The 20940-nt window shown below is 36.1% G+C and overlaps 1 protein-coding gene across 1 annotated transcript in view; it reads left to right on the forward strand.

Moving 5' to 3' along the window:
• LOC123543719 (eIF-2-alpha kinase GCN2-like) overlaps positions 1–20940 on the forward strand; it is a 64319-nt gene that overhangs the window by 16389 nt on the left and 26990 nt on the right. Inside the window, exons 2-18 of the mRNA XM_045329791.2 lie at positions 4653–4774; positions 7217–7319; positions 7909–8082; positions 10745–10825; positions 12239–12411; positions 12967–13088; positions 13605–13765; positions 14463–14573; positions 15038–15187; positions 15388–15452; positions 15680–15788; positions 16354–16454; positions 16813–16940; positions 17704–17849; positions 18232–18365; positions 18680–18991; positions 20840–20906. Of these exons, the coding sequence (XP_045185726.2) occupies positions 4653–4774; positions 7217–7319; positions 7909–8082; positions 10745–10825; positions 12239–12411; positions 12967–13088; positions 13605–13765; positions 14463–14573; positions 15038–15187; positions 15388–15452; positions 15680–15788; positions 16354–16454; positions 16813–16940; positions 17704–17849; positions 18232–18365; positions 18680–18991; positions 20840–20906 (2259 nt within the window). The remainder of the gene's footprint in view (positions 1–4652; positions 4775–7216; positions 7320–7908; positions 8083–10744; positions 10826–12238; positions 12412–12966; positions 13089–13604; positions 13766–14462; positions 14574–15037; positions 15188–15387; positions 15453–15679; positions 15789–16353; positions 16455–16812; positions 16941–17703; positions 17850–18231; positions 18366–18679; positions 18992–20839; positions 20907–20940) is intronic.

The raw sequence follows: 20940 nt of genomic DNA on the forward strand, positions 1-20940 counted from the left end.
ATTAAATGCTTCATAACTGAATGGTCTGTCCTTGTGTAATAATAAGCAAAACAGTGCATCAAGGATGAATTTATTTTAAACCATAGTTTATATCATTTCTCAATGAATTAACAGTATATTATATACATGTAGCTACTGGGACAACTCTTAAGCAATGTTTTAATTTATCAGTTCTGAAATAAATCACAAAAACTTTCAAGTAATCCACAAGCAACCAAGGAAAGTATATTTTCCGGGATCCGGACATTTGCCCCCCAGGACATTTTGCCCCTCCCCTAGTTTCACTTTTCACAGATTTTGCTTTCTTTGCAGGAGGTAAACTGCCTGATTCAGAACTACGTTTCTCAGCCATAATGACAAGCAAGAAATTAATTTAAAACATTTTAAGATATACTTATAAATTGCCATCAATAATGAATTACTCATTTAAATAATTTTATTTAATCAATCTTTTTTGAACAATAAAGATCAAACTTTAATCTTGTCTTTTGATGAGATAATAACAGAAGGACCAATATTTTATTCAATCAAGGAACTTCAATCATGGCATGATTGTACCACAAACAAACACCTTCTATCCATGTGTATTCATTAATCTGTGCCAGTGTAGCTAAACAAACTGTGAGAGATGCTTTTAATTACCCCTGAGGGCACAGGTTTATTGTCACTTGATGGTGTTAATGGACCATGGACTCTGCCTCTTGTTTATTGCATGTTTGTCACAGTCTGTCTTGGCACTCCTTGGTCCAAAATAACATTATATAAAATCGACTGATTTTAATTCTTAAAGTAGGTTTTCAGCTCGACTATACGAAGTATAAGGAGAGCTATCCTACTCGCCCCGGCGTCGGCGTCTTTCCGCGTCCCCACCTTGGTTAAAGTTTTGGTGCACTTTCTCTTTTTTCAACTTATCTCTGTAATTACTTGATGCATTTGATTCAAACTTGAAATACTTATTCCTCATCATCATCCACATCATCTGACATAAGGTCCATAACTCTGGCACCAATATTTCATGAATTATCCCCCCTTTTCACTTAGATTTTCAGGTTAAAGTTTTGATGCACTTTCACTCTATCTCTGTTATTACTGAATGGATTTGATTCAAACTTAAAATAGTTGTTCAACATCATCACCCACATCATATGACACAAGGTGCATAACTCTGGCACCATTTTTTCATGAATTATTCCCCCTTTTTACTTAGAATTTCAGGTTAAAGTTTTGGTGCACTTTCACTCTACCTCTGTTATTACTGAATGGATTTGATTCAGACTTGAAATAGTTGTTCAGCATCATCACCCACATTATATGACACAAGATGCATAACTCTGGTACAATTTTTCATGAATTATTCCCCTTTTTACTTAGAATTTCAGGTTAAAGTTTTATGCACTTTCACTCTATCTCTGTTATTACTGAATGGATCTGATTCAAACTTAAACAATTGTTCAACATCATTACCCTTATCATATGACACAAAGTGCATAACTCTGGGACCAATTTTTCATGAATTATTTCCCCTTTTTACTTAGAATTTTAGGTTAAAGTTTTGATGCACTTTCACTCTGTCTCTGTTATTACTGAATGGATTTGATTCAAACTTAAAATAGTTGTTCAGCATCATCACCCACACCATATGACGCAAGGTGCATAACTCTGGCACCAATTTTTCATTAATTATTCCCCCTTTTTACTTAGAATTTTAGGTTAAAGTTTTGATGCACTTTCACTCTGTCTCTGTTATTACTGAATGGATTTGATTCAGACTTAAAATAGTTGTTCAACATCATCACCGACACTATATGACACAAGCTGCATAACTCTGGCACCAATATTTAATGAATTATGCCCCTTTTTGCTTAGGATATATTTATATAGTGTTTTGATACATTTTATCTTTACCTCTCTTATTACTTTAAGTTGATATTTTTGACATAGACTCAGGCTATTGTGCAATATCTTCACCCACAATTGGAGTCATTAAACACTTTAATGACAGCTCTAGTTTCCTCAGATGTGCCCAGTTTCACTATCCAGCATCAAAATAGTCGAGCACGCTGTCTCCTGTGACAGCTCTTGTTTAGAGTTTGAGCCATTTCTGAATTGTCTTGAGCCAAAATTAGCATTTAAGCATTTTGCTCAAAATGCCCATTCCAGTGCTAGCCCTGGTACATGCATGTACGGATGTTGAGTAATTTTTTAAGTGACCGAGTGAGTACATGAGTGCATGCACAGACGCTTATAATTAAGTGACCGAGTGAGTACATGAGTGTACGGATGTTGTCAGTAAGTGACAGAGTGAGTACATGAGTATACAGATATTGAGTAAGTGACTGAGTGAGTACATTATACACAGATGTTGAGTAAGGGACCAAATGATTACATGAATGTATGTTATATATTTATTTGTTTGATTAAGTCTATGACCAACACTATAAACTGGGTACTTTTCAAGGTAAGACCATTCCCATGTATAATAAAATATATACTACAGTGCCAGTTAAATGAATGATAGACTGACCAACTACACTTGCATACAACAAGTTAGATGATACATCCATATACTTTTATATTATTAGATAGACGCTCGAATCTATTAACATGTACTGGTTGGGAACCATTTTCCGGACACATTTTCATATTTCGGCTCCATTATTCCCTAAAAAAATATTTGACATAAATGAAGCCCACACTGCAAAAACTTCAGCTCCTTCCACATCCGATGTAGTAATCAGCATCGCATTATGACGTAAAATATGGGTTCCATGGGGCCACAAATGGGGTCACTAAAATAAGTTATTTTTCCCGTCAGGTAAACCAGTATCCGGACAAATATTTTGACGGTGTTTTGTTGTTAATTTGATATCAAAATAAGTAATTAAACTATTTCTGCACATTTCTTCATCATTCCTCTCTTCAAAATTGCACATGAAACATAACCTGACGTTCAGTAGCAACTACAAAAGCAAACAGAGGTTGATTGTAAAAACTCTAATTTCGTCTTAAACGAATTCTTGATAATTCTAATAGATATAGAATAAAATTAGTGCAAAAATTGACAGCCCTGCATCTTACGTAACTTTTAGCGTGAAATTAAAAGTAGAACATGTTATCAGAAGACAATCATTATGTAGTTTGATTATTTCTTCCCCACTTGATACCTCGGCATGTGTGAACTACTGCGCATGCGCAATGCTGTCTTCATGCCCCGTTAAGACAGAAAGTTGTTTTGTAAACACAGGTGAGTTATCATCAAAAACCAAAACATTATACAGCTTTATAAAATAGTGGTTTGTTGTAGACATGAGGAACAAACATCTAAATGATCTAGATGAAACAATTACATGAATAACAAAGAAATAAAGTGGATATTACATGTGTCCGGAAACTGGTCCTGTCCGGAAAACGGTTCCAAACCAGTATCCAAAATTTAAATTATCCACATCATGGAAATAATATTACCATGAAAATAAAACCAGTCTACAGCGATCTGATTACAGTTTACTCTGCTAAACTTATTCTAATATATAATTAAAACTTGTACTGTGAAAACATACTGTATATTCATAGAGGAATGACCGACTGTACATCCATGGAAAGTAGGTGTTTCCCACAAATAAGTATGCAGAAAGTACCTATTATATAATATGTCCGGAGTTTTTGCAAAGACTTTTCATGGATATCACTGAAAATCACACTGGACACCTTTCAAAATGTTCATGGAATGTTCACAAACACTGTGGAAATGTTGTGCTTACAAAAATTAACTCTGGAAAATTGTCTATGGATCCTTTGGAAGCATAGAACGCAACCAAGCAAAAGTAATAGCAGACTTAGTTTGATAGAGAAAATAATGTAGTACCAGTAAAAACAATTTTTCAACAATTGAGGGGGCACATACTTGGAATTGCCCTTGTAAGGCATGTTATATTGCTTGAAATAAAGTCAGAACCTTAAACAAACTATTAAAGTTTGCATACCAGCCCAAATATTTTCAAAGTCCATTGAGATTTTGCTTTCATATTTTGCATACTTGTTTACCATCATGACCCCAGTCAGTAAAAAGGAGGAGGCAACTCTATCAAGCATTTTGACTGAATTGTGGCCCCTTTTTGACTTAGAATATGCTTATTGTAATGTTATAGTTTTACTCATAGCTTATATTATACCATCAAGCACTGAGAATAGTCGAGCACGCTGTCCACAGACAGCTCTTATTGTTCATGTTAGACATGGATTGACTGTTGATCATTGATTTCTGTCTTTTATATAGAGAATAGTATCAATACATAGTACTTCGGACTAAGGCTTTCAAACAAAAGAAGGCCCTCATCGATGTGGGTTCGAGCCTTACTCGAGGCGTTGAATTCTTCATGTGAGGAAGCCATCCAGCTGGCTTATGGAAGGTCGGTGTTCTACTCAGGTGCTCGCTCTTAATGAAATAATGCACGGAGGGGCATCTGGGGTCTTCCTCCGCCATCAAAGCTGGAAAGTCGCCATATGACCTATCATTATATCAGTATAAGGTTAAACCCAACAAAATAAATAAATAAATAAATTCAAACAACAGAAAGCTTGTGGTCAGTAATAGTAGTTTTAAGATTAGGGTTACATTGACCACACTTGTAACTGTAAATTGTTGTTGACAGGTAGACAGACCACCAGAGGTATGCCTGACACTGAAGCCACAGGAGAGTATTGGGAATAATGGAGGAGACATCTACGTACAGCTGGATCTCATCTTCAAATGTCATGAGAAATATCCGGATGTGTAAGTGTCAATGTGCATTATCAGTGTTGTATATATCCATGTTTGGTAAATAATTTACATTTTCAACATTGCTTATTGTCCATGTTTGGTACATAATGTACTTTTTCAACATTGCATATGTCTGTATTTGGCACTTTAAATGTACATGTCAATGTTGCAGATGCAACTAAGTGTTAATGTTTAGATGGATTAATTTTCCATATGCATTTATTAGTTCACCTAACCATGGCCAGAAAGTAGTTTAGGTGGATGGTCTGATGTCCAGCATTGCGATGGTCTGTTGCATCTTGGCAAGGTCCCCTGTCTTTTTTTTTCAAATGCCGGCCCTTCACCCCTTTTAGGGGCTGCTAGAGCCAAAAGTACAGAACCTTTAAAAACTTCTCATTAATCCCTTGATGGATCCTCATCAAACTTGATCTGTAACATCTTTTATTAAAGTCCAAAGTTTTGCTTCAATGGGGACGCTTGGCTCCTTTTAAGGGTATGCTGGAGCTAAAAATACAAAAAAACTTTAAACAAGTTCTTCTCATTAATCCCTTGCTAGATCTTCATCAAACTAGATTTGTAGCATCATTGTAAAGTTCCAAGTTTTGATGAAATGGGGACTCTTGGTTCCTTTTAGGGGCAGTTAGAGCTAAAAAAGAAATACCTTTGATCACAAATACATGAACCACCTGTTGGATCTTAATCAGATTTTGTCTGTTACATAATAAGCACCATTGAAAGATTCTGTCTCAAATTTGTCCAAAGAAGGCACTTTCAGGTTTTAGGCGCCACTTGAGCTAAAAATAAAAAAACAACATTTAAACAACTTCTTCTCATGAACCACTTGATAGATTTTCATCAAACTTAATCTGTAACATTATTGTAAGGTATTCTCACAATTTTGTTTTAAAAGGTTAGTGCTTGGCTCCTTGTGGGCGCCACTAGAGCTAAAATTACAAATTAAAGCTTTAAATGACTTCTTATCATTAACCCCACAAAGGATCTACATCAAACCTGGTTTGTAGCATCATTGTAAAGTCCTCTCTCAAGTTTGTTTAAATGGAGATACTTGGCCCCTTGTAGGGGCGGCTAGAGCTGAAAATAGAAAAACATTCATAAAACTTCTCATGAACCATTTGATGGACCACTATCAAACTTTATCTCTAGCATTATTGTAAGGTCCTCTCTCAGTTTTATTCAGATTGGGGCACTTGCCCCCCGCCCCCCCCCCCCCCCCCCCCTCCACCACTACTCCTATTATGGGCTGCTTGAACTGTTTGATGGGTCTTCATCAAACTTGATTTGTAGCATCATTGTAAGGTCCTCTCCTATATTTGTTCCAAAGGGAGCACTTGGCCCTGTTCAGTTGCCCTAAGAGCCAAAAAGAGAATAATCTTCTAAACACTTTCTCATGATCTGCTTGATGGATCTTCATCAAACTTGGTCTTTACTCTTTACTTGTTTTATGTTGTTTTTTATGCCTCCAAAGGGAGGCATATAGTTTTTGAACCGTCTGTCAGTCTGTCGGTCTGTCCGCAATTTTCGTGTCTGGTCCATATCTTTGTCATCGATGGATGGATTTTCAAATAACTTGGCATGAATGTGTACCACAGTAAGACGACGTGTCGCGCGCAAGACCCAGGTCCGTAGCTCAAAGGTCAAGGTCACACTTAGACATTAAAGGGTAGTGCATTGATGGGCGTGTCCGGTCCATATCTTCGTCATCGGTGGATGGATTTTCAAATAACTTGGCATGAATGTGTACCACAGTAAGACGACATGTCGTGCGCAAGACCCAGGTCTGTAGCTCAAAGGTCAAGGTCACACTTAGACATTAAAGGATAGTGCATTGATGGGCGTGTCCGGTCCATATCTTTGTCAACCATGGATGGATTTTCAAATAACTTGGCATGAATGTGTGACACAGTAAGACGACGTGTCGCGCGCAAGACCCAGGTCCGTAGCTCAAAGGTCAAGGTCACACTTAGACGTTAAAGGATAGTGCATTGATGGGCATGTCCGGTTCATATCTTTGTCATCCATTGATGGATTTTCAAATAACTTGGCATGAATGTGAACCACAGTAAGACGATGTGTCGTGCGCAAGACCCAGGTCCGTAGCCCAAAGGTCAAGGTCACACTTATACGTTAAAGGTCATTTTTCATGATAGTGCATTGATGGGCGTGTCCGGTCCATATCTTTGTCATTCATGCATGGATTTTAAAATAACTACGCATGAATGTGTGACACAGTAAGACGACGTGTCGCGCGCAAGACCCAGCTCCGTAGGTCAAAGGTCCTAAACTCTAACATCGGCCATAACTACTCATTCAAAGTGCCATTGGGGGCATATGTCATCCTATGGAGACAGCTCTTGTTTTTTATACTTTTACCATTAGTTGGCTAATAGAATCTGTAACACTTCTTCCTTAAAGTATAATTTCTTGCTTGAACAGTGTTCCAGAGATGAAAATAGAAAATTCAAAGGGTTTGTCTAACCAGCAGTTATCTACCTTGAAATGTGATTTAGAAAAGGAAGCTGAAAAGATGATAGGACAGGTAAATTTTCTGTTTGATTTTGATTTTGATTTCAAAAGAACAAGTATTAAGAGCAATTCTGTAGCATGCCAGTTGTAAATTATTAATACATGATACTCTTATCTGAGTTTTAGCAATTTTGAGTTGAAGGAATAGGGTCTTGAGCTCAAGACCTCTGGTTTTGTAGCCCAGTGTCTTGTCACTGGAATACTGCATCCATTCTGAAAGAACTCTACATCCAAAGCCGAGTTTAATTAATTTCCACAAGGGTGTGGGACGATGATGTTAATTACTTGACCATGGTGGTTCCAAGTTCAGTTTTTATTTAGTGAAGAACACAGAAATCACTATAAAGGAGAGAGATAATACTGATTTTATTGAAAGCTCTTCTAGTTGGTTGATTGATTATTGGTAATACACTGTTCTTTTACATATTTTTATAATAATTATATTGATTTCATTGATGTCATCAGGTAAAAAGAAATTACCAACCTGTAATCTAGGTTCCAACTTGAAAAGTGTTTTGAGAGTTCATGTGCTAAATATAGAAAAAGTAGCAGGATTGACAGGTAATCTTAAAGACATGGTTTTTGATCTTTTTTTCTTCTAGGAAATGATGTTAGTTCTATCCCAGTTTGTGAAAGATTTTCTCTATGCTAACAACAAACCACCACCAAAATCATTCTATGAGGAAATGATGTCAAACAAGAAGAAACAGGAGGAGAAACAAGCCCAGGAACACCAAAGAAAACAGGAACAACTGAGGAAGAAAGAGATGAAGGAAGTATGAACATTTTACTGCTTGAAGGGATGAAAATGACTTCTAGTACACTTTTTAGTTAGCTAGTGCTTTAAATGAGTGATTGCTTGATATAATGAGGTCTCACATTCTTTAGCAAACAAACTTTTTGAAGGAAGCCTCTCAGCAGATTTATTATCTTTGCCTTTCTTTAGTTTGAATAACAAGTCTCACTCCTCCAAGTTGCATCCCATGCTCTTGCTGGTTGCATGCCAACTTCCACTCTTGGTGGTTGCAGTCCATCCTTCACTCTGGTAGTTGCAAACCATCCCCCACACTTCGTGATTTTATCCGACCCAAACTTATTGGTTTCATCTCACTCCATGCTTAGTGGTTTCAGCCTGTCCACCACTGTTGACGGTTGCTGTTCATCTATCATTCTTAGCCCCATGTGGTTCTGGGACGATCTGTGTATGAAAAGAATTGGAACCACTGCCTTTCCCTTGCATGATCGTAAGAGGCGACTAATAGGGTCTTGACACTTGGTTTTGCAGTAACTCTGTGATTCCAGCAGGTATGCAAATTTTGATTCCATACCTCATGTTTTTATTTCGATGTAAATGAGATGTAGAACCAAAATTTGTAGTCCTGTTTGGCGCCATATAACATATACTGTGTTGGTGTGCCATAAAACCCAAATAAATAAATAAATGTATCATTCTTAACAGTTGGAGCTCATTTCTTATTCTTGGTAGTTTTAGCCTGCCCCCCTTTATAATGGCTGCAGTCCATCCTTCACTCTAAATGGTTGCAGTCTATCTCCATGACTGTTCATTTACACATGATAGTTGCAGCTAGTCTCGTACACCTGTCCCCATTTGATGGTGGTTGCAGTCCATCCCTCTATTGGTGTTTAAAGCCCATCCTCTACTTTTGGTAGTTGCAGCCCATCCCTCTCTTGGTGTTTAAAGCCCATCCTCTACTTTTGGTAGTTGCAGCCCATTCCTCTCTTGTTGTTTAAAGCCCATCCTCTACTTTTGGTAGTTGCAGCCCATCCCTCTCTTGGTGTTTAAAGCCCATCCTCTACTTCTGGTAGTTGCAGCCCATCCCTCTCTTGGTCTTTAAAACCCATCCTCTACTTTTGGTAGTTGCAGCCCATCCCTCTCTTGGTGTTTAAAACCCATCCTCTACTTTTGGTAGTTGCAGCCCATCCCTCTCTTGGTGTTTAAAACCCATCCTCTACTTTTGGTAGTTGCAGCCAATCCTTCTCTTGGTGTTTAAAACCCATCCTCTACTTTTGGTAGTTGCAGCCCATCCCTCTCTTGGTGTTTAAAGCCCATCCTTTACTTTTGGTAGTTGCAGCCCATCCCTCTCTTGGTATTTAAAACCCATCCTCTACTTTTGGTAGTTGCAGCCCATCCCTCTCGTGGTGTTTGCAGCCCATCCTCTAATTATGCTAGTTGTAGCCCATCCCTCTCGTGGTGTTTGCAGCTTATTATATAATGTTTGCTAGTTGCAGCACATCTTCCATTTTTGGTGTTGGCCCATTCCCCTGCTGTTGAGGTTTCAGCCCAGTAAGAGTCAGGTTTCTTTATATGATTGAGACCAGTTGCCCATCTAAAATCTTGCTGATAAGTGCATTGGGTGTATTCCTTCTTATATAAAACTGAAACATCCTAAATTAGAATTTTTATACACCCGTCTTTGAAAAAGCGGGGCGTATTATGTGAACACCCGTGGTGGGCGGCAGGGCGGGTGGTGGGCGTCCAAAAGCATGTCCACTCTCTAAGTCAAACAGTTTTCATCAGATCTCCACCAAACTTGGTGACAATGTTTGTGGGCATAATATCTTGTCCCAGTTAAATAACCAGCAAAATTACCTTAGGCACTCTGGAGTTATGGCCCTTGAATTACTCGGAATCTGCAAATTTAGCCATTTCCAGGGCTCTGAGTCAAACCGTTTTCATCCAATCTTCACCAAACTTGGTGACAATGTTTGTGGGCATAATATCTCGGCCAAGTTTGATAAACAGCCAAATCGCCCCAGGCACTCTTGAGTTATGGCCCTTGAATTACTCGAAATCTGCAAAATTAGCCTTGTCTGCCCTCTAAGTCAAAGAGTTTTCATCCTAGCTTCACCAAACTTGGTGACAATGTTTTTGGGCATAATATCTCTACCATGTTAGATAAACAGCCAAATCGCCCCAGGTACTCTTGGATTATGGCCCTTGAATTACTTGAAAAACTGCAAATTTAGCCTTGTCCGCTCCCTAAGTCGAACAGTTTTCATCCGATCTTTTACATACTTGCAGATAAGGTTTGTAGGCATAATATCATAGCCAAGTTCGATAACCAGCTAAATCGCCCCAGGCACTTTCGGATTATGGCCCTTGAATTACTCGAAATCTGCGAATTTAGCATTGTCCGCTCTCTAAGTCGAACAGTTTTCATCCGATCTTCACCAAACTTGGTGACAATGTTTGTGGGCATAATATCTCGACCATATTAGATAACCAGCCAAATCGCCTCAGGCACTCTTGGATTATGGTCCTTGAATTAGACCAAGTTCGATGACAGGCATATTTTTTTGACAGCCTGCCACTCTTATTATGTTTAAACTTGCTTCTGTTACTAATATGGGACTGCTAAGGTTTGTATGCAGCACCTTTGGAGAGAGCAGCTGACATGTTTCTTGTTTGTCTTTCAGATGTTGTTGATAGAGGATCAGATACAGAAAAGGAAAGAAATACTGAAAGAAGAAACAAGAAAAATGAAGGAAGCCAGACAGGTAAGAAGATACCACCTTGAACCTGAAAAAGTGTTCAGAACAGTTTTTGTTCAAAACATTACTACATCTGGGCTGTTTCTTGTGCGGTAATTGAAGATTGTTCAGTGTTATATAATTGCATGTCATCTGTTGCAGTATAATTATTGAAGGCCCCGTTGTGTCATTGGAGGCCTCCTTCTGATCTGTAAAATATTCATTTTTCAGGATACCTTTGTTTTGACTAGCATTCACAAAGTTACCATATGATCTCTGATTATGACATTGTGGCATTGTGACTAATATTTGCTAGTATAAGATCAAAGTTTTCACACAAAATGGCAACCATGTACACTGTCAAAATGATTACTATATACAAAATCTTTTAACAAATGGTAAACACTAGTACATGTAAACAAAGACTGAACTTTTACCTAATAATATTTTACAGTTAATTGAATATGAATTAGGGCCCCTATTAACTTTGACACCAAGTGGGCTTTGAACTAAGTATAATTCATGATGTGGTGGTAAAGCATTGATACAGCTACTATGTTTTGGGCAGCTTGGATCATGGTATGAAAAGCATTTCTGGTAATATTTTTCAGAATCGTCAAGAATTCAACATTATTTTAATAAGTAAATAAAAATGGACATATCAGACTAAATTTGTTAAAAATTTAACAGTATTGTAGTGCTTAATGGCAACATGCTGTGATATGATGATTGAATGCTACCTGCCATGATATGATTGTAGGCTGTTTGTTATAATATGATGATAGTAAGCTATCTGCTATGATATGATGATTGAAGGCTAACATTGTAATATGATATCGTGATTGAAAGCTGCCTGCTTTGATATTGAAGGTCACATGATATAATACTTGCATATACAGACTATGATATGATTGCTGGCTATATTCTGTGATATGATGATTGAGGGTGACCCTGGGTCACATAGTTTAATGACTGCTTGTTATATGCTATGATATGATGATTGCCTGTGTTAGCTGTAGTGTAATGACTGCTTGTTATATGCTATGATATGATGATTGCCTGTGTTAGCTGTAGTGTAATGACTGCTTGTTATATGCTATGATATGACGATTGCCTGTGTTAGCTGTAGTGTAATGACTGCTTGTTATATGCTATGATATGATGATTGCCTGTGTTAGCTGTAGTGTAATGACTGCTTGTTATATGCTATGATATGATGATTGCCTGTGTTAGCTGTAGTGTAATGAATGCTTGTTATATGCTATGATATGATGATTGCCTGTGTTAGCTGTAGTGTAATGACTGCTTGTTATATGCTGTGATATGATGATTGCCTGTGTTAGGTGTAATGTAATGATTGAAGTGTATATATTATGATTGCAGGCTACTTATATTGATACTGAAATCCCAGGTTATTGCACTGTGGTATAATGTTTCCAGGCAGAAGAAAGATCAAGTCCAGAGAAGTCACCGATTGATTCCCCCACTACACAGAGGGCAGCATTGACCTCACTGGACAAGAAGGGAACCAGGCGGTCACTCTCACCTGCTGTACAACAACAACAACAACAAGTGGCTAGTAGTGATGGAGATGGGAAACAGATCAGAAAAAGGTAGCTGTGATCTTTGTTTTAATTGCATTCAGTGTGGTCAGACATAGATATTTTGTTAATAATATTTGATATATTGAGACAAAAGATTAACATTATCTGTATAATAGTGATAATTTAGTATACATATTAGACAGCCTTTCAAAGTCAGTCAGTCGGTCAGTTGATCAACTTTCCAGATATTCTTCAATCTAACTTAAGTAGCCACTGCTTTCAGCATCCTCATTATATCACTGCCTTGGCTGACTGACTGCATAATTATGTACTCCAGACATGATATTTAAGTTATTAATGTAAAAAGGTCAGTTTAATATAAGTGTTTAAGAACAAAATTAGGCATGATTGGTATATTTCTATGCAATATGTCCTTGCAGGATCTCATGTGGATCATGTAAACATAATATTTATGTTAGTACTACATACTGTTTTATGCTTTAGTAAAAAATTCGAAGTTTATCATAAAGGGTTGTTAAATTGCAATGCAATGCATGTCATATACAGAACCATGTGATTCACTTTATGCTGTACAGCTGTTTTACATATTTTGTTGTTTTTTAGGGGCATTAGTTGGAGTTGTTCTGATGACAACCACAAACATTGTAAGCACCATACAGGAGGGATCGTGGTGCTTGCTTTCAACACAAAATCTGAGAGGATTGTTCATAGGGGTAGATGCTTAGGTAATTGATGTTCTTGCATCAAATTAATAGAATTTCAATCTTAACCTTCAGTCTGCTGGCTGCAAGTGATTCCTCCTTTGCGACCAGTGAAGACCAAGATGAACCTACACATCTGTGCAAGCTTGTCTTAGTCTGCAGTGTTTGCTATTCAGTCTGTAAATTTTCAGTGAACACCCCTTTTGAATAATAAATGGTACCACCAAAGTTGAATGATAGACCAGTTCATTTGAGAAATTTAGCAGCGTAAAGGTTAAAGAGACTGTTATCTTAGGAATTAGCCCATGATAATAAAACTTTACAGCCTTTTATCTGTGCATGTTAATTAAATACTGTTATTCTTGTACTAAATCCATAGCAGGTATTGACAAAAATCAAATATAGTAATATGATAACATTGGTTACACACTCAAGCCCCATTTCTTCAAATTTGACCGACATTCTAATATGTAGTGCATGTGTATTAATATTGACTTATAATTGTTGTCAAAAATCAAAATTTCTAAGAATGTGTTTAAGGACATGGTGTGCATGGGAGTACGGTCTATGCTGGCGTAGATACAAAGACTGGGGACTTAGTAGCAATATCAGAATGGGTGTTGAAGTGGACACATATAGGACATAAATCTGCCAGTAGTAAAGATAGCGAGGATAAGGAGGGGGAGACTTACATGAAACAGGTATATGTTAATTTATCATCCCAGCAGCACATTATAGCTTGATTATTTGAAGATAGGTAGAGGTATTGCACTCACCCTTTCATTTGCATCCACATCATAGTCAGTTTTCTGGACTGTTAAGTTCTTTCCATGTAAGCTGATATCACAATAACCACTAGTGAGGATGGATTGAAACTCAACACACATGTTCAGTGCAATGATCTGATACCCCTTTTGTAATGCCTTTTTGTGCTTTCTATAAATGCCTGGTGTTAGTAGAATGTGACTGGATGGGGTATCATGCCATGTATCAACTAAGTAAGTAAATGTTATAACCTTTGGTTGTTTAATGTGCACAAGTAGTTAAGATTAGAAAAATAACTATTTTAGCATTTTTGCCCGAGTATTTATTATCATCAGCAGTAAAATATGTTGTCTCTCACATTTTAAACTGATACGGAATGCCTGATAATGCTGTATGCACAATGTTATATGATTTGAAAAATTGAGAAAATTGGAGAGATCAATATTATCAAAATCATGGCAGTTTTATGCATATCACATAATTTATGCTGTAGTCTTGACCTATTAAACTAGCATGATTCAACGGGGTGTGTAATATTTAGTGATTCTGCAGTATTTTTATATACTCGGCTTTGGTCATTAATATATCTTCTGTGAAATTGATAAATACAGTATAATATTTTGTGTTCTGCAGGTAACTACAATGGAACAGGAGATGTTTTCCTTGCTAAAGCTGAGTCATAGAAACTTATTGCATTATCTTGCCTTCAAATATGAAGAGGAACCAGGAAAGATAACCATTTATGTAAGTGTAATACTCAGTTTCTTAAGCTGTGTTTCCGAGATTATTATTCCAGCAAATTTTAAATTAATTACTATCAATTAGCTAGGAGAGCATGGTGAAACTGGTATTTCTTGTTTATATTTCTTGTTAATTCCTGCTTTTCATTACTACTATTACAGCCATAATTTCGAAACTTTATACATTTTTTCATCATCAGTCGATGAGTAAGTAGGCCAGGAGCCACAACTTTGTCTTATGTATTGCCTAAAGTCTGGCCCTTATCAGACAAATATTGACACATGCAGGCACTGCTCTTGTTAATGATTATTAACATCTGAAATTACCTTTGAATTTATGCAAAGCATTGACAAAATCTAGAGATGTACTGGTGGAACCATACAGATAGAATGTTTTTTTTTTTTTTTAAATTGAATGTTTAAATTGTTTTAAAAAACCCCAACAGACATTTAAGTATAACATTTCAGGTATTGATGGAGTATTCTGGTGGTCAGAACCTGGACATTTACCTGACCAGAAAGACATTGACCATGGACGTATTGAAATGTTACACTGAGGAAATGCTTCAGGCGCTTGAATATCTGCATAATAAAGATGTTACGCACAAGAATCTCAGGGTAAAATGCTTTTATTGTACAATTGTCTTTTTCTTATTCACTTGTTGATGTATGGTTGGTGTATTTTTGTTTTTTGAGCTGTTGCAAGCCATTGCCTTCATGGCCTGCTTGTATATGTAATTGAACATTAAGTTTGCAACTGTCATGCTGAAGTTAAAACTTTAAAAGATGCATGTCTGAAACTGTGATTTGATTTTCAGGCATCTAGTGTTTTTATAGACATGAATGCAAGAGTAAGGCTGGCAGATTACAGTATAAACAAAAGGTAGGGTTTAACTGTATCACTTTGTCCAAAAATGAAAAAGGGAAGAAAAAACACCAAAAAACAGAAATTTGTTTCTAAGTCATGATTCAATCAAGCAACAATTTGATAGTGATTTTCCTATGTTGTTTGTAAAAGTGTTCATAGATATTCTTCATTTAACATATGCACAATTTTAAGAGTCTTTTTATGTGATCTATGTTTGCAGTTTTCCATTATTTCTTATTTAGACTATGTGACTTGTACCAGCTTGTTGAGGATGGTAAACCTGGTGTGAAATTTTCCAAGCAGCCTGTATACACTGGTCGGGGCAGCAAGAAAGAAGATGTGTTCCAACTGGTAACAACTGGACCCCATGCTTTATTATGAATAAAACAATATAAAAATACACATTTCTGAATATTTGTCTGAAAATTCTTAATTAATTGACAAACATTTTGTTAAAATTTTATTGTATTTTATATCATTTAACAATGATAAAGTCAGTAATCCATTACAACACCCTCTTCCATAAGAAATTGGAAGGAAAGAATTGTATATTATGTTAGATACTGTAAAATCATTTAATTTTGTGGGCATGAAATTTTGTGGTTTTGGTCAAAATGGCAATTTTGTGGGGATATGAATTTGTGGATTTCAACTTTTGAACATAAAATGAATGGAATTTACTTCTTCATCGGGATTAAATTTCGTGGATTGACTTTACCAAGAAATCCACGAAAATTAGTCCCCCATGAATATTTATGATTTCACAGTAGTTGGTATTGCAGTCATTAGCTCTAGTTACATAATGATAATGCTATTTTATCTGCATGCATACAATTTATGTGATGTCAGAAAATACATTGAGATAATTAACTATCAAATACACATTTATGTTCTTAAAGTCTGCTGTCTGTTTCAGGGGGTGTTGCTACTGTCATTGTCTCAGGGTTCTCTGGTAGATGATGTTGTACCAACAGTACCCCACACACTGCCTGCAGTGTTTCAAGATTTTTTGGCGAAGTAAGAATTTTGTGCTTAGTTTTAAACACAATAATGTCTCTCTAGCTGAAATATTCTTATTTCAATTTCTCTAGTTTCTCAGAAGTTAAAGTAAATTGTGTGATAGCATATATGTAAAATTCTGTGAACATTCAGGTTTTTCATTTTAAAAATCTCATTTTATTTGATCAAGACATCTTAAGACTGAAAATGTTGATTTGGAGTTTCAAACATGCAAGTGTTTTATCTATCTGTCGATCCTTTGCAAAGATATTTTCGAATACGAAAACTGTAATGCTGTTTGTAGTTGTTCTGTTCCTGTTTATCATTTATTTATATAAATTTATAGTTACTGTGTAATAAATTATGAAATTTGTAGGTGTTTAATGAGAGATGACAAACTTCGTTGCTCATGTTCTCAGCTGTTAGACCATCAGTTTGTTAGAGAACCTATACCTCAGTTACTGACAGTGCACAATGAACTAGAGGATAAACATATCAAAAAAGGTCAGTACATTACACTTACTGATAATAGACTTTTGAAAGAAATAATTAACCCTGACCCTGCTAAATTTCTAAAATGAACTTACCCATTTTTCAGTTTGGACAGTACCATTTAACTGTTAAAAGGGATGCGTACCAAAAAGACATAACTGAATGGCGAACAGTGCAGATCATGATCAGACTTCATGAATGTGCAGGCTGATCATGATCTACACTGGTCGCAAAGGCAGAATCAGTCGTGTTTAGCATAGTAAGGGTTAAGGCATCTTGTGTTACTTCACCTGACTATCAGATCCTTTCAGTTGAGAAATCTTTCATTCAGCTTACATAATTATGCTTTTAAAGCAGATTCTTTGTGTCTATAGGAGTGATCTCTGTAAAAAAAGTTTTTACAAAGTCACACATTTAAATCACTATCTACCAATGTGGATTCATTTCTTGCAAATGTCTGTCACTTATGAAGGAAACATAAGTCTAAGCTGTATCCGGTGATGTCCTATGCCTTTGTTATGATCTTGTGTTCAAAAGGAGATCTGTGGTCTCTGTCCCAAAGTTAAGCTTGCCTTCTGTATTTAGATGCAAACAAATGTCTTCAACAGATATAAAGTCTTAGTAAAATCATCTTAGAACTTTTTAAGAACTTTTCAATTGAATCATACATTTCTTGTTATCTTGAATAGTAAGTTAATTATGTATTTTGAAATATGTTAGTTCTTACATGCTTGTAAGAATGCTTTTATCATCACTACTCCTACTTGTGTTGTAGAAGACAAGAAAGACAACTCTTTGGATGATGAGGAAGAATTGTCTCTCTTTATGACTGCATGGGAGGCCAGTGGTCAGTCGAGACTTACCAATGAGTTTGATGTACTGAAGTCACTTGGCAAGGGAGGTTTTGGTGATGTTATTAAGGTAATAACAGTGTTACAAAACTTGTTCCAGAGATTTAGAGCTAAGAAAGTTTTCCATTACTCAATTTACAAATTTTAAAAACAGCTTAAGCTTTTGAATTGTCATATAGGCAATGCCATTTACTGTTCAAAAGGGTGTTCACTGAAATTGTACTGACTGAATGGCAAACAGTGCAGAACATGATCAGCCTGCATGGATGTGCAGACTGATCTTGGTCTGCACTGGTCGCAAAGGCAGAATGGATTGCAGCCAGCAGGCTTAAGGTTAACATAAAATGGTTACAAAATTTACAGCTTTGTAGTATGACATGACATGAACCAATCAATTTGTTGTCGGAGTGTGTACGTGAATGTTATGTGTATTTGTAACTGATTATTTGTAGGTGAAGAACAAGCTGGATGGAAGGCTGTATGCTATCAAGAGAATACCACTGAATCCAAAAAGTCAGCAGTTTAACAAGAAAATCACCAGAGAAGTTAAACTACTGTCTCGACTGAACCATGAAAATGTTGTTAGGTAAATTATTTAAAAAGAATAAGTGCAGTACTTTTTGATCTTTTGGAAGTTGCTAATTATTGGCCAAATTCTCATTTTGGTACATTTTTAGCTCAGTACTAACACAGCATCTAAATGACACTGATTGACAAGAGACAAACTTGTGAGTTTCAGATAAGATCAGAGGTTGCATGAGCCTGAATTTACAACATTTGATATGATATAAATCCGTTAGAAATAGGCGTATATTCTGACATGCATAAAATACAAATTTTCAGTGAATTTACACATCTGCACAAAAAGACTACAGATATAAGAATATTTTACTTTTTCAGATATTACAATTCTTGGATAGAAACAAGTGATGAACCTGCAGAAAGTGACTCTTCATCTTCTTTGACTGAAACACCAAAAGATTCCGACTCCGAAAAGAAAGTTGTATTTCCCTGTAATTTCGGAAAAGACTCACTGGGTTTCACAGATGACATTGAAAAGTTTGCCCCACAAATAAATTCTCCCTCTGCAGATTTTAGTATATCTTTTGAACCATCTAGATCCATGCCACATGGTTTCCATGGCAGCGACTCAGATAGTTCCAGTGATGAAGAGGATCCTGAAGATGTTTTTGGCCTCTCATTTATGAAATTGTAAGTCAAGAAACATTATTAGTTTTTCTAAGATTAACATAGGCCATGTTCATTTCATATTAACCTTTAGCCTGCTAAATTTTTAAAATAGACTGGTCCATCATTCAGTTTGGGCAGTACCATTTATTAGCTCGACTATTCGAAGAATAAGTAGAGCTATCCTACTCACCACGGCGTCGGTGTCGGCATCACACCCTGGTTAAGTTTTTCGTACCAGTCCACATTTTGACAAAGTCTTTTGAGATAAAGCTTTGAAACTTTCAGCACTTGTTTATCATCACCATGTCCAGTTATAGGCAAGAGTACATAACTCTGTCAAGCATTTTGACTGAATTATGGCCCCTTTTGACTTAGAAATCTTGGTTAAGTTTTTCGTACAAGTTCATATTTTGACAAAGTCTTTTGAGATAAAGCTTTGAAACTTTCAACACTTGTTTACCATCACCATGTCCAGTTGTAGGCAAGAGTACATAACTCCATCAAGCATTTTGGTTGAATTATTGCCCCTTTTTGACTTAGAAATCTTGGTTAAGTTTTTCGTACCAGTCCACATTTTGACAAAGTCTTTTGAGATAAAGCTTTGAAACTTTCAACACTTGTTTACCATCACAATGTCCAGTTGTAGGCAAGAGTACATAACTCCATCAAGCATTTTGACTAAATTATGGCCCCTTTTGACTTAGAAATCTTGGTTAAGTTTTTCGTACCAGTTTATATTTTGTGTTAAGTGTTTGACATATGGCTTTGAAACTTTTATATCTTGTTCAGTATAATAGTCTCTATCAATAGGCAAGAGTACATAACTCTCTCATCTTTTTTGGCTGAATTATGGCCCTTTTTGAACTTGGAAATTGGTTCTGTTTTGTGTATGTCCATGTTTTGTCAAGACTATTTGACATATGGCTTTTAAACTTTAAACACTTGTTTATCATTATGATTTCCATCTGTAGGCAAGAGTACATAACTCTGACAACTATTTTGACTGAATTATGGCCCTTTTTGGACTTTGAAATTTGTTCAGTTTTTCTTACAAGTCAGCGTTTTGTCAAAACTATTTGAACTGTGGCTTTGAAACTTTTAACACTAGTTTATCAACATGATTTCCATCTGTAGGCAAGAGTACATAACTCTGTCAACTATTTTGACTGAATTATGGCCCTTTTTGGACTTGGAAATTAGTTAAATTTTTTGTATAAGTCCATGTTTTTCCTAGCATATAACTTAACATATTTGCCATCATGGTCACACATTGCCATTTAGTGCAAGACTAATCGAAATCCACAAATACAGGAACATTTTTTGTTTAATTCTTTTTTTTGTTTAGTCTGAAAATCTATGGAAATATTTTGACCCCATTCTTCAATCAATTCTACGAAAAGTCGAGCGCGCTGTCATCCGACAGCTCTTGTTAATTCAAGGGGTGTTCAATGAAAACTTGCTGATTGAATAGCGAAGAGTGCAGATCTTGGTCTGCACTGGTCGCAAAGGCAAAACCACTTGCCACCAGCAGGCTAAAGGTTAATAGAAATGTCAGTTTTGTATATTTTCATTAGTTTTACAAATAATATAAACAGCTAAGGATTGGAAGAAATTGTAGTGTATTGTAGAACAAACTAACAAATATATGTGAATATGACATAAGTGTATCACCGTAACTGGGCTTTGTTTTTTCTTGTTGTTTTCAAATTCAAATCTTCATGTTAAGAACATTATTTTTGTTGAAAGCTGGTTGGGTTTACAAGTTATTTAAGATCTAGTGTAATTTTGGAATTCTGATTTATTATTCATTTGATAGCTAATACTTCTTCTTATTAAGCAGAGACATAGCGCAACTTTTCATTATTTCAGGGGAGATAATTCAGATTCTTCAATAGTATTCGAACATGATTTGGATCTGGCTAATGATGCAATCAGTGTAAGTTATAAATACACAAATTTAAAATAATTAT

This window comes from Mercenaria mercenaria, chromosome 1 (assembly GCF_021730395.1).
Source record: "Mercenaria mercenaria strain notata chromosome 1, MADL_Memer_1, whole genome shotgun sequence".
Classification (NCBI taxonomy): Eukaryota; Metazoa; Mollusca; class Bivalvia; order Venerida; family Veneridae; genus Mercenaria; species Mercenaria mercenaria.